Genomic DNA, 14,106 nt, shown 5'->3' on the forward strand with positions numbered 1-14,106 from the left:
TTGAATGTTGGGGATTAGATGCGCTAATGGTTACAATATTAACCCGTCGTTCATGCGGGTTTTGACTTAATTAACAGGAAGAGAGATTTGCCAATCAGTTCACGGTAATTTATTATTACTCTATAAAATTTAATTGACGGTTGAAAATCTGTATAAATATTTTGAGTAAAGCCGTTTAGCGTTAGAAGCGACTTCTCGCATACAAGCATCAACATCAACCGTGGGAGGTATCGCAATTCTTTCCCGACGCATTCAAGAAGAGGAAGCTACAGGCACTACTGAATTACGCTACGTATTTCTTACAAACTGATATTGAGAATCAAAAGCAGGATGTTTCTCGTCAACCTCGTACCCCTGCTGCTGGTGGTTGGTGTGTTAACTCAATCTGGGGTTGATGCAACTGAACATCTTGAGGAAGACCAGAGTGATCTTCGAGGTAAATATTTTAGAATATCATGATTTTATTTTAGAGGTAGAGAATCATGTTTAATGTCACGTAATGTAATTAATGTTCAGGCCTAGTTCTACAGTTCGTTTTATTTACTTATTTTGAAAAATATATAAAGCCAAAAGTATTTCAAAACTAAAAGTCGTGCTGGTAACCTCTCCACTCTTGTGTTTTTATCGACTCTTTTTAAATTCCGTTTTTTTTTCATGCTTATTGTAAACATTTTTTTAGCGTTCTATAGCTGGAATGATGAAGTTATACTTTTGTGTTTCTGTGAAGCTTGTGAAGTGCTTAGAGGCCCTGCAGAAGGCGCGATATAAATGTTTCTTGATACTTATTATTGTAATATTTGTGATTTGTAGAAGCTGTTGAGTCCCTGTTCGATGAGTTTATTAGCGCAAGCCTCAGCGGTAACACGGATGCAGTGGTGAGCCTACACGACAAAGATGCCAAAATATTGGTCGATGGCTTTCCTCCGGCTACTGGACTTGACGGTAGCTGCTTTTACTTAATTTCTAAACCTACATTTCGCATAATACAGTTGAATTTTTTAAATCTTGAATCTTGAATTGTTGTATAAACTCTTATAAAAGCTTTGCTGATGCCATGGAGAGGATGTGTTGCAAAATATAATGTGGTCGGTGCTCATGTTGTCAATATTGTAAACAAAATAAAATAATACATTCATATTTTGCAATTAAATTTTAACTTAAGATATATACACATTCTTGCTGAGCTATCACTATGCAAGACTTGTCTATCCTTCATTATATTGTTTGTAGTCTTGCCATTTAGCTTTCGATAAAACTTCTGGCCGAAACGTGACGCCACTAACTTGTGTTTGCGTTTATTATTATTATCATTTTTGTTCTTCTTAAAATATCTTTTAACATTCGTTTTATTTATTTTGTTTTATGATTTATTTTGGGTAGAGATACGGACTCTGGTGGAGCTCCTACCCGAAAGAGCCGCTAAAAAGAAGTGGACCGTAAAAGAGGTGTGGCCGATGGATAAAGACGAGAACTATGTATACACCATGTTTTACTTCGAAAATTTCAATAAGTCGGGAGAAAAATACCTTGATGGGACGTAAGTAATGAATAATAAAAATAGTAATAGCAATAATAATAATAACCAGTTTTTTTTTAGCGGCTATAAACACTCGAAGGGCGTCTCAAAGCGCTTCCACCATTTAATTCATTCCTTAAACCATCAGCTACAGAGAGAGTAAACAGCCTATGCAACAATGTGCTACTAAGCTCAATCACAAGAAGTATCTCCGCCCTCACATATACCCATTTACCCCTAGGTGGAGAGAAGCAATTATGTTTGGTGTCTTGCTTAAAGGGACACAAGTGTCCCGACCGGGATGCGAACCCACACTCTGCTGAACATGAAACATTATAACAAAATGGCCGCGCTATGCCATCTTGAAGAGTGTGTTTTATTTTCTAGTATTTATTTATTTTTTTTTTTCATTTTTCGGAGAGTTACACGTCTGAAAAAAAAGATTAGACCTAGTCAATGGAAGTACATATCACAACTGCGTCCGAAACGAATTTAGTCTGGCCTCTTTTGTTTTAAAGAACGGTTTGAACTAGTTTAACAAAATACACACAGCTGACTTGCCGAGGCCGGCTCCTTTTTTTTATTATATTTCTTTGAGAACGGAAAACAATACTTTTTTAACGATCTCAGACGCAAACAAAATTGAAAAAATACCCCAAACAGTTGTCTTTAAAAATGTGTCGGCGGCCATTTTTCGGCGGCCATTTTGAAAACAAAAACCTACCTCCTTCCTTTTATCAAATAACAGGACGATAAACATGTTTTTTGTTTTACCTAACCAAGACTCTTATCTTTCGTTATTTCACAGTTCATTGACCGTCCTCAAGAAGGATGAAGACCAGTACAAGTTTTACTTAGTGATGTTCAACACTCATAACCAAGCAACTTAATATGACGCCATGTGCACCACACCCTACACGGTTATGTTCGTCGAGACCGTCGCTGCATCTGACCCAAAAATAGTTGATATTGTTTAAAGCCATTATACACTTTCGGTAAACAGTATTGTCCAAGTCCCACACTTCGTGTATCACAACTTATATATAAAATAACAATCTTGTGGAAATTTAGGCTCAATTGGACATCGGAGTCGGGAGAAAATAACGGGAAAACCCACTCCTGTTTTCGCGCATCGCCGTGTCATGACATGTGTTTATAACAAATCCGTAATTCTCGTTAACGAGAATTTATATTGTTTTACCGTTTTCTCAAAAAGTAAAGCATTTCATGGACTAATATTTCAAGAGAAGTCTTTCACCATTACCTTCTGTAAACCCTGTAAGTTATTTGTAAATCTGTGAACTTTTTTTTTTTTTTTCTGTACCGAAAGGGTCCAATGGCTTTAAAGGCACTAGGAAGGGTCGATTTCACAAAAAGTTTGGACTCGTCCTAAAAGAGGTGTGGCCGATGGATAAAGACGAGAACTATGTATACACCATGTTTTACTTCGAAAATTTCAATAAGTCGGGAGAAAAATACCTTGATGGGACGTAAGTAATGAATAATAAAAATAGTAATAGCAATAATAATAATAACCAGTTTTTTTTAGCGGCTATAAACACTCGAAGGGCGTCTCAAAGCGCTTCCACCATTTAATTCATTCCTTAAACCATCAGCTACAGAGAGAGTAAACAGCCTATGCAACAATGTGCTACTAAGCTCAATCACAAGAAGTATCTCCGCCCTCACATATACCCATTTACCCCTAGGTGGAGAGAAGCAATTATGTTTGGTGTCTTGCTTAAAGGGACACAAGTGTCCCGACCGGGATGCGAACCCACACTCTGCTGAACATGAAACATTATAACAAAATGGCCGCGCTATGCCATCTTGAAGAGTGTGTTTTATTTTCTAGTATTTATTTTTTTTTTTTTTTCATTTTTCGGAGAGTTACACGTCTGAAAAAAAAAATTAGACCTAGTCAATGGAAGTACATATCACAACTGCGTCCGAAACGAATTTAGTCTGGCCTCTTTTGTTTTAAAGAACGGTTTGAACTAGTTTAACAAAATACACACAGCTGACTTGCCGAGGCCGGCTCCTTTTTTTTATTATATTTCTTTGAGAACGGAAAACAATACTTTTTTAACGATCTCAGACGCAAACAAAATTGAAAAAATACCCCAAACAGTTGTCTTTAAAAATGTGTCGGCGGCCATTTTTCGGCGGCCATTTTGAAAACAAAAACCTACCTCCTTCCTTTTATCAAATAACAGGACGATAAACATGTTTTTTGTTTTACCTAACCAAGACTCTTATCTTTCGTTATTTCACAGTTCATTGACCGTCCTCAAGAAGGATGAAGACCAGTACAAGTTTTACTTAGTGATGTTCAACACTCATAACCAAGCAACTTAATATGACGCCACGTGCACCACACCCTACACGGTTATGTTCGTCGAGACCGTCGCTGCATCTGACCCAAAAATAGTTGATATTGTTTAAAGCCATTATACACTTTCGGTAAACAGTATTGTCCAAGTCCCACACTTCGTGTATCACAACTTATATATAAAATAACAATCTTGTGGAAATTTAGGCTCAATTGGACATCGGAGTCGGGAGAAAATAACGGGAAAACCCACTCCTGTTTTCGCGCATCGCCGTGTCATGACATGTGTTTATAACAAATCCGTAATTCTCGTTAACGAGAATTTATATTGTTTTACCGTTTTCTCAAAAAGTAAAGCATTTCATGGACTAATATTTCAAGAGAAGTCTTTCACCATTACCTTCTGTAAACCCTGTAAGTTATTTGTAAATCTGTGAACTTTTTTTTTTTTTTTCTGTACCGAAAGGGTCCAATGGCTTTAAAGGCACTAGGAAGGGTCGATTTCACAAAAAGTTTGGACTCGTCCTAACTTGGGACTTGTCCCAAGTGATGTAAAAATGATGTCATGAAATGTTCTTTGTACTGAGACATCATTGTGCAAATAAAACAAAAACTTCTTTGAACTGGTGATGTCATCGATGACGTAAATAAACACCAATTGATATTCCAAAACGTCATCACTATAGAGAACGATATTTAGCTTTGCAACATACAAGATATTTGCAGCATATGAAAGCACTTTTAAAAAGTTCTGTACAAACCTTACAAGAAGTAGGACTCGGTGCGACATCGTTTTGCTTCTGGTCAAGACTGCAAGTTCATATCATACCCCGGCTGGTATTAGCTTTATCGATATATAGCGGACACTTTAGTGCACTGTTTATGGTTAGGGTGTATACAGACAAATTTTACCCAAACCTAATAGTGACCTAATAATGTGTCCACCATAACTCAAAATGGCTTATTGTTCGCGTCAGTATCACTGCCCATCAAATGCACATAAAGAACACTCCATTTGATGTTGGTATTCCTACTTTACGAAGCGCACCTGCGTTCTCATTATATCCCGCTTTGCTTGTCATTCTAAAATCGTCCGAACCTTCAACAACATCTTTGTTTCTAATTTATACAAATGCAATAAACATTCAAGAAAGATCATCAAAGCTTGTTTCCTCGTCCATTAATACAGTGACAAACAACATCCTAATGGTCAAATCGGGTTACAATATAGTAGTTGGAAACTGAAGAAAAAAACCCAAATATATTTATTTTTATAGGATTTATTTACAGATTGATCTTTCAAGATATTTTAACGATATAAATTTTGAAAATAGCCAAGCCGGTTGACTAAATAATATTTCTGCCGGGCCAATTTTGGAAGAAAAAAAGCCTCCTTCGTCACTTTTTTTTTTTTTTTTTTTTTTTAGAAAAAAGACATGTTTTTGTTATTTGTCCTGAATCAGCAAATGTAATAGAACGAGCAGTGTGTTTTAAAGGTCGGTGTTGGACAGAACCATTCCAAGTTCTGCTCAACGTCAACGACAATTTTTTCGGAATGCGTACTTAAAGGCACTAGTCACTAATTGTTATTACTCAAAATAAATGTTAGCATAAAAACTTACTTGGTAACAAGCAATGGGGAGCTGTTGATGGTGTAAAACATTGTGAGAAACGGCTCTCTCTCTCTGAACTAACGTAGATTTCGAGAAGTAATTTTCCACTAAAATATTTGAATTTGATTTCGAGACCTCAGAATTAGATTTTGAGGCCCCGAAATCAAGCATCTGAAATGAACACACAACTTTGTGTGACAAGGGTTTTTTCTTACGTTATTTCCTCGCAACTTCGACGACCAATTGAACTTAACTTTACTCTCAGGTTTGTTCTTTTGTGCATATGTTGAGATAAAGCAAGTGAGAAGACTGGTCTTTGACAATTTCCAAGGGTTTCAAGTGTCTTTAAACCTATCGTATTATTTCTTTAGTGAAAACAAACATCCGAGAAGAAAATCGTTTAGTATACATTGCTCCTCCAGCTGATTTCCTCCTCACAGTGCGTAGGCGTCTGTAACCATGGCTTTAGCTGTCTAGAGTCCATCCACTTAAAGGCAATGGACACATTTGGTAATTGTCAAAGACCAGTATTCTCACTTGGTGTATCCCAGCATTATGCATAACATGGTCATCCAGTTGCAAGAGAATAATGAAAGAAGAAGTTGTTGCATAACTGTGTGTGCTTTCAGATGCCTTTACAAAGGCTTCAGCCCTGACGTCTTGAATTATTTGAGTGCGAGAACCTCTTTCTCAAAAACTACTTTACTTCAATGGGAGGTGTTTCTCACAATATGTTATACTGTCATTGCTTGTTACCAAGTAAGTTTTTATGATATAGAAAGGTTTACGGTAACACCATGGATTGTAATGACTATCTCTATTGGGGTGGTTCTGAAAAGAACCATTGGTTTCAACTCGACGTTTCGATCAGTATGCTCTGATCGTCTTCTGGAGAAAAACTCATTAGAGATAGTCATAACATGGTGTTACCGCAAACCTTTCTATATCGTATTTCCACCATGCAAAGTTTCAAATCCTACTTAAGTTTTTATGCTACACCAATTATTTTGAGTATTTACCGATAGTGTATAGTGCCTTTAAGGTCTAGCATTGACGTGCACTGCACCGGAGGGTCCACTTCTGCACAGTGCATAATTAATGGTCTGGGAAAAAGCTTCACTATGAACTGGAGAAAATGACAGTAACACGGAAACATAATTCCGCTCACCTTAGCCAGGTCGATCGCGGCTGGGCTTGGGCCGTCTTGCTCGGTGTTCACGTCTGTAACATTTTCGGTTACGGATATTTGACCACCTTGGGTTTATTCTTCACAGAATGGAAGGAGTATTTCGATGAATCTGCCACTGCAACGAGTTTGCTTCTTAGTCTGCCCTGGATGGTTGCGAGTCCGTTCTGTAAGTAAATCCAGTATTTATAAATTAAAGCCATGTACACTTTTGGTCATTATTCAAAATGTCTTTTAGCATTATAACTTACTTGGTAACGAGCAATGGAGAGCTTTTGGAAAACATTGTGAGAAATGGCTCCCTCTGCAGTAATGTAGTTTTTGAGAAACAGGTAATAATTTCTCACTCCAATATTAAAATATTTCAGGCTTAAAGCCTTCTTTATTGGGGATCTGAAAACACAAAAATGATGTTGTGCTACAAGGGTGTTTTTCTTGCATTATTCTGTTGCAACTTCGATGACGAATTGAGTCAACATTTTCACAGTGTAGTTGTTTTGCTGCAAATGTGTGAATACATCAAGCGAAAACTGGTCTTTTGACAAAGGTGTGTATGAGCCTTTATCTGTAAGCAATAGCAATTGTGACCGACATGACTTTGCTCGTGGAAATGGAAATACTATTCATCCACATCAAACCTTCAACAAACATACGGAATGTTCTTATTGTCCCCTTACGATAACCCTCGTAAACAAATTCAAGTACGGCACTCTGCACAGCGCATTGACCCGTATGTATTCTAATTTGCATATGTTGTTATTTTGTGGCCTTCTTGTAAATCCAATGGGTCTCAGAATCCATCACTGCAATAACCTATCTTTCTGAAAGATTGTATATACTCAGCGCCTTGAGTACCTTGTTTGCGCTATATAAGACTTCGATGTTATTATTATATTATTATTATATCGATATAAATTTCAGTTTTCGGTAGATAGAGACATACAATAATGCACAAACACATGCCCTTGAATTGCAAAGGTCGTGGGTTCGAATCCATCCCACCCGAGTAATATGCCCGTGTTTCTGTTTTTCACAGGACTCGCGTAAGTACTAAGTATACAGTGCTAACACACATCACGGTACATGAGTAAAAAACAAAACTAATATTATTCTTTATCCCTGATGCAAATTTATTATCTATTAATGCACATGCATTAAGTTGAAAGGATCAAAACATACAGTAAAAATAAAATAAAACGAAAGAGCTTGAGCCTGATGGATTGCCTAAAAATAAAACCTGCCGCTAGAGGCTCGCCTCTCCAGCTGTGCCCCTCTCATAAAACATGTAAGCAGCCGTTTTGTGCTTACGGAGCGTTCCTTAGCAGGATTCATATTGCAAAAATCGGTTTGCAAGTTTCTCGAGTGTAACCGACTTTTAATTTAGTTGAGTGTCGCAATTCATTAAGTGTCGCAATTCATTGTTCATTTTTGAGAAAAATTGATAAAATTTGATACGTTTCAATCAAATATAGAAATCATAAAAAAAATAATCTTTTGATAGTATAAAACATTGTGAGAAACGGCTCCCTCTGAAGTATGTAGTCTATGAGAAAGAGGTTTACATTTCTCACTCAAATAATAAGACTTCAGCTGAAGGATTATGCATCTGAAAGCACACAAAGCAATGCAACAACATGGGTGTTTTTCGTTCATTATTCTCTTGCGAATTCGATGACAAATGGAGTTCAAATGTTCACAGGTTTGTTATTCTATGCATAATGTTGGGATACATCAAGTTACAATACTGATCTTTGACAATATACCAAAGGTGTCCAGTGCCTTTAACACCAGTAGCAGGTAAACATGGTTCAAATCAGTTTGAATCGGAAACTTTCCGACCAGGAACAGACATTTTGTCTTTTGATTTCCGTCCCTACGTGTGAGATGAAAATGGATCACGACCCACACGTAGCCAGCCCTTTGCATGTAGGCCTATAATTTATAGTATTGAAATCAAGTCGGTAATTATGTATACGTAGGCCTATATAGTATGAAATCAAGTCGGTAATATTGTTAAACGCGGTGTACCTACGGGGACGGTCAGTTAGAGCTGCCACGCGCTACCTACGACCGTTGCATGAATGTATAATCGCACTGTGACTGTTGCATGAACGGCAGAATGTGTATTTATAATAAATAGGCAGCTCATAACGAGTTGTAATCAAGTCTAGTAGGCCTACTGTACACTTTGATATGCTATGTGTACATATAATGTACATGCACATTCACGAACACCAAGACTGCGTAGCTCAGGCGGGCGGTAGCGCAAAAACCTGTGAAAATGTTGACTCAATCGGTCATCAAAGTTGCATGAGAAAAATGACATGCACAGAAAACACCCTTGTCGAAAAATGTGTGTGCTTTCAGATTCCTAATAAAAGGCTTCAGACCTAAAGTCTTCCATTGTTAATAAATTGAGTTGGAAATTATCTCTTTCTCAAAAACTACGTTTCTTCAGAGGGAGCCGTTGCTCACAATAATTTAAAGCATCAACAGCTCTCCATTTCTAGTTACCAATTAATTTTTTTATGCTAACGATTATTTTGAACAACTACAAATAGTTCCTTTAATGCCTCCGTAATACAAAACTGTTCTCATCGCACTTACTCAACCACTGAATTTAGGTATGTGTAACCGGTATGAATAGTACACCCCCCCCCCCCCTTCTAAAATTAGTCTGCATTCGCCCATGTAGCATTGCATTACTGTTTGTATAACTATCCATCTGATGCAAATCATGTGCAATTCAAATTCAAATTCAAATCATCTTACACACCGTTGGCGGCGCACTATATTTGCCAAAATTCACATTCTCAGTAAAGACGTGTCAACATGTATAGTTTTTCTCCGTCTTATATACATATGTAAAGTTAATAACTACTTTTGTTTGAAACAATAGGTTTCTTCATCGGTGTTATTGCATCTCGTTTTGGCATCAGACGAGTCGCTATGACTGGGGCTTTAATCAACGGGTCAGCAACTATACTCGGCTCGCTTACTAAAGACATGTGGCAGTTGTACTTGTGTAACGCCTTGTCTGGTAAGTTGAGTTCATGACCCATGTTCCATTGGCCTGATGGGGTCTAGCCAACAAAGATAGTCCTAACTTGGGTTAAGTCCTAGGTCTCTTATAAGTTACCTTGAAACTTCAGGCTAGTCCAAGCTCGTCCTAACTCGAGATGAGACATTGTCTTATCAGAAATCCACCATGCTTTCTATTTACAAAGGGTTCATTTCATCTATATCATTATGTGTGTGAAGCCAATGACTCGTATAGCGGCGATTTTGATCACTGTATTAGCCAATGGAGAGAGTACACGGAAGGAAGTTTTTCAGTAGATGTGGGAAATAGCCACAGAGAATTTTTCCAGGGAAAACACACGCAATCGGATGTGGACTAAGATTATAATCCACATAGTGCCCCGGTGGAAAGAGAATAGAAAATATGCCTAGTACACTATGCAGAAGCAGAATTGTGTAAACTTGATAAACGGTACCCTTATTAACACTATTAACTTTGTTAATTAACGAAGTTACGTTTCCTGCGTTAATTTACGTGCGTTACACAATACACGGGACCAACGGAGTTACGTCCCATCCGAAGGAAATACAAAAATGGCAAACTTGTACTATTCAAATGCATTGATAATCTAATTTTGAAAAAACAATTAACTTGTTTTTTGTTTTAGGTATACTGTTTGTTTCACTCTGACTAATTCCCCCTTTTATTCCCCTTAGGTGTAGGCGTGGTCATGATGCTGTCGTCCGGAATGATCGTCATCTCCCAGTACTTTAAGACAAGATTTGCAATCGCAAATGGAATAGCAGTAGCCGGTGTCAACGTCGGTCAAATAATGTTCACCCCATTGTTCCGTTTCCTCATTGATACATACGGATGGAGGGGAACCATGTTCATCACTGGTGCCCTGCAGATGAACTGTGTCGCTGCTAGCGCCCTCTTTCGTCCGCTCAAGACAAATAATTCGAACGGAAGAAAACCCAACAATAGTATGAGCATTAATATGCATGTGCTAGGTGATGATACAGTAATCAATGACTCCCATAAGAAACAAAAGTCTAATGTTGCCCTTAAGGTTTTCACTAATGTTAAAGCCATGTTGCTTATCCTAGCCACATGTGTGTTCTCAATTGGTTTACTGACAAATCTAGCTCATCTCCCCGCCAGATGTAAAGAAGGAGGTTGGTCGAACGACCAAAGCGGTATGCTACTCTTATCCTTCGCAATCACAGCCATGATAACTAGACCTACCCATGGTTGGTTTGTTGACAATAACTACATAGGCTGCTTCAAACTACAACTCATCGTACTCATTAGTGCTTCATTAGTTACATTCACGAACCCTGTGTCCAACAACTATATATTCTTAATTGGGTATTCGGCTGTCTTGGGCGCCCTACTTGGAATCGGATGTCCGCTGTTGATTGTTAATATGAAGAGTCTAGTGAGTGGACCTACCACGCCAGCGGCTTTGAGTTTAATTTGGGCAACGGTGTTTCTCTTCAACGGAGTTGGGTCGGTTGTTGCAGGTAATTAATATCAAAAGACCACCCATTTCAGCGATGTTACGTAATTTTATATTTCTTCCATTAAAAAAATGTAGCTGTTAATGTTGTGCTTGTTGTTATTGCTGTTGTTGAATATAAAGGCGGTTCGATTTCACAAAGATATTTAGAACTAGTCCTAGGAGATATTAAAAACGTAGGCTGGACGAGTAACCCGTCCTAACTCGAGATAAGACTAGTCTTAAATCTTTGTGAAATCCACCACTTGACACTCTTGGTAATTACTCAAACAAATGTTTAGCATAAGACCTTACTTGGTAACTAGCAATGGAGAGCTACTGATGGTATTCAACATTGTCAGAAACGGGTCCCTCTGAAGTAACGTAATTTTGAGAAAGAGGTAATTTCTCACTCAACGATTGACTGCAAATGTTAATAAAGAGTAAAATTGTATTTCCACACTTACCATAATGTATTATTTTGTTTCCCTTGTTATACCAGGTAAGCTTTACGATGCTACGGGAAACTATGTTGTCCCATTCCTGACAGCGGGCGCTATGTTCCTGGCGGCTTTCCTTCTGGTCGCTCTAATCACTGCAATGAAACGTCGACAAGATTTACGTAAACTGCAGCTACGCAATAATGTGCAATGTCAAAGTGCTCTTTCAAGTAATAATGTATCAAATTAGTTCTCTCGATGAAATGTTCACCAGTTAGTACTGCAGCCATAGAGCAAGAGTCGTAAAGGGTGTCGAGTCAAAAAGAAGTGGATCGAGATTTATGATTTCAAAACAAAACAACTGAGTTTGACACTCAAAACCCCAGTGAAGCATAAGCCCTCCTGCTTATCTGAAAAAGGGAATGACACAAATTGATCATTTCTAAGAGATGCCTGTTTACTAAAAGCACTCAATGTTTATAGCTGTCCATGGAATGTTAACGCTTGATTAAATCTGAGTAAGTAGCAAAGGGCAGAACAAAAGTCATTCATTTGTCAAACATTCCGCGGACAGCTTGCACAATGCGTATATTGATGAAATAGATATATAACTCCTCTTTGGAATGATCAATTTCTATCATTGTTTTTGTCTAATAAACAAGAGAGAGTGCTTGTTTTATATGTGCTTTGCAACACCTTTTGGTGTCTCGTTTGTTTTTTAAAACATCACCAATCCCGGTCAACTTCTTTTTGACTTATATACAGTGCACATTCTTCTACAAAGAGTAGAATTAGAAATTCCTCCGGCTGTGCTCCAACTCGTTAACGAATTACATAACCATTTCGTTATAATATAGAATTCTGACTGTTTGTGCGGGCCAAGTTTCTTAAAGCTGTTTAGCAGGAAATTTTGCTTGGCAAATACCTTAAATTGCTTAGCAAGAATTAAGGAGCATATACCAGTGACAACAATGGTAAACATTTGGTATTTTGGCTGGTAAAACAGTTTCGCTAAGCAATAATTCGACCACATTCAAAGATTAAAGGCACTGGGTACTATTTGTAATTAATCAAAATAATTATAGCATAAAAGCAGAAAGAGAATTTAACTTTTACACATTCCATTCTCGTCCAGGACCCCCCCCCCCTTCCTTCTTCTTATTCGAGCTCGACCAAAAATAAACACTCGCTATTTACTTTAAAGAAATGTATTAATCAAAGTGGGGGGAAATGGAATGCAAGCGAAGAATTTGGTTAAATAAATAACTGTGTAGGAGTCAATGTGTCTGTACTTCGAAAAGTACATCTCCCTAGGCAAATACCTTACATTGCTAAGCAAGAATTAAGGAGCATATACCGTATTTAAGGCACTGGACACTTTTGGCAATTGTCAAAGACCAGTATCTCAACATGCATAAAATAACAAATCTATGAAAATTTTGACTCAATAGACCTTATGCATTGACGTCATCCAGCCGCCATCTTAGAGGAAAACCGGTGACGAAACAATCGAGACGCACGGATTTCTACGCGCGGCGCACAGTTTTGGCCAATGGACAACCTCCTTTTGACCTCTAGGTGAGGGCGCCCTACTGAAATGACGTCATGTGCATAAGGTCTATTGGTCATTGAAGTTGCAAGAGAATAATGACAGAAAAACATCCTTATTGCAATACTTTGTTTGCTTCCACTTTCAGATGCATAATGAACAGCTTCAGCTGAGTCAGAAGTACTATTCATTATCTGTGTGAGAAATTACATCTTTCTCATTTAGCTACGTTACTTCAGAGGGAGCCGTTTCTGATATATACTACCAACAGGTCCTCACTACTGCTCGTGACCAAGATGCTAACAGTTATTTAGAGTAATTAACAATAGTGTACACAGTGACTTTTTTGCAGAGTGCACAACACTCTGGAATTATTGACAACTTACCGAAAGACCGTGCATTATACTTATCAATGGATGATTAGCAATACTCCCTTTAAAGGCAGTGGACACTATTGGTAACTACTCAAAATCATTACAGCATAAAACCTGACTTTGTAACGAGTAATGGGGAGAGGTTGGTAGTATAAAATATTGTGAGAAACGGCTCCTCTGAAGTGCCACAGTTTTCCAGACAGAAGTAATTTTCCACGAATTTGATTTCGAGACCTCAGATTTAAAATTTGAGGTCTCGAAATCAACCATCTAAATGAACACAACTTCGTGTGACAAGGGTTATTTTTCTTTCACTATTTTCTCGCAACTTCGGCGACCGATTGAGCTCAAATCTTCACAGGTTTGTTATTTTATGTATATGTTGAGATACACCAAGTGAGAAGACTGGTCTTTGACAATTACAAATAGTGTCCACTGTCTTTAAAAAGAGCTTACATATAAATTTACCATGCTATTTAAAATATTTTAGTAAACTTGTAGTATATATTTTTTCTTAAATAACTCAATGTTCGGCCATAAGAAATAATTATATTTAAAATATGCAATAAATAA

General features: G+C 37.7%; 2 protein-coding genes and 1 long non-coding RNA gene across 4 annotated transcripts in view; 2 read left to right on the forward strand and 1 right to left on the reverse strand.

The window, feature by feature from the left end:
* LOC139947159 (uncharacterized) overlaps positions 1–14,106 on the reverse strand; it is a 31,659-nt gene that overhangs the window by 1,293 nt on the left and 16,260 nt on the right. Inside the window, exons 2-3 of the long non-coding RNA XR_011787323.1 lie at positions 11,638–11,765; positions 6,630–6,814 (exon numbers count right to left, since the gene is read on the reverse strand). This is a non-coding gene — a long non-coding RNA (uncharacterized lncRNA). The remainder of the gene's footprint in view (positions 1–6,629; positions 6,815–11,637; positions 11,766–14,106) is intronic.
* LOC139947158 (uncharacterized) lies at positions 215–5,376 on the forward strand. The gene is made up of 5 exons (XM_071945020.1): positions 215–436; positions 811–942; positions 1,381–1,537; positions 2,325–3,006; positions 3,793–5,376. Exons 1-4 carry the CDS (start codon positions 331–333, stop codon positions 2,404–2,406), a joined length of 477 nt encoding a protein of 158 aa, XP_071801121.1. The 5' UTR covers positions 215–330; the 3' UTR covers positions 2,407–3,006; positions 3,793–5,376.
* On the forward strand, positions 6,316–14,063 carry LOC139947155 (monocarboxylate transporter 13-like). 2 transcript variants are annotated; one of them, XM_071945014.1, is made up of 4 exons: positions 6,316–6,816; positions 9,547–9,687; positions 10,386–11,195; positions 11,673–14,063. In XM_071945014.1, exons 1-4 carry the CDS (start codon positions 6,597–6,599, stop codon positions 11,858–11,860), a joined length of 1,359 nt encoding a protein of 452 aa, XP_071801115.1. In that variant the 5' UTR covers positions 6,316–6,596; the 3' UTR covers positions 11,861–14,063. The 2 variants fall into 2 exon arrangements, with proteins under 2 accessions (XP_071801115.1, XP_071801117.1); XM_071945016.1 differs by having other exon boundaries at positions 13,308–14,063.

Source organism: Asterias amurensis, chromosome 14 (assembly GCF_032118995.1).
Source record: "Asterias amurensis chromosome 14, ASM3211899v1".
Lineage (NCBI taxonomy): Eukaryota > Metazoa > Echinodermata > Asteroidea > Forcipulatida > Asteriidae > Asterias > Asterias amurensis.

Excerpts from the sequence above, each read along its gene's own strand:
- LOC139947158 (XM_071945020.1), top strand. The coding sequence starts at position 331 with ATGTTTCTCGTCAACCTCGTACCCCTGCTGCTGGTGGTTGGTGTGTTA. Across the intron at positions 943-1,380 it reads TCCGGCTACTGGACTTGACG|AGATACGGACTCTGGTGGAG; the intron begins GTAGCTGCTTTT and ends TATTTTGGGTAG. Across the intron at positions 1,538-2,324 it reads GAAAAATACCTTGATGGGAC|TTCATTGACCGTCCTCAAGA; the intron begins GTAAGTAATGAA and ends GTTATTTCACAG.
- LOC139947155 (XM_071945014.1), top strand. The coding sequence starts at position 6,597 with ATGACAGTAACACGGAAACATAATTCCGCTCACCTTAGCCAGGTCGAT. Across the intron at positions 6,817-9,546 it reads GATGGTTGCGAGTCCGTTCT|GTTTCTTCATCGGTGTTATT; the intron begins GTAAGTAAATCC and ends TTGAAACAATAG. Across the intron at positions 9,688-10,385 it reads CTTGTGTAACGCCTTGTCTG|GTGTAGGCGTGGTCATGATG; the intron begins GTAAGTTGAGTT and ends TATTCCCCTTAG.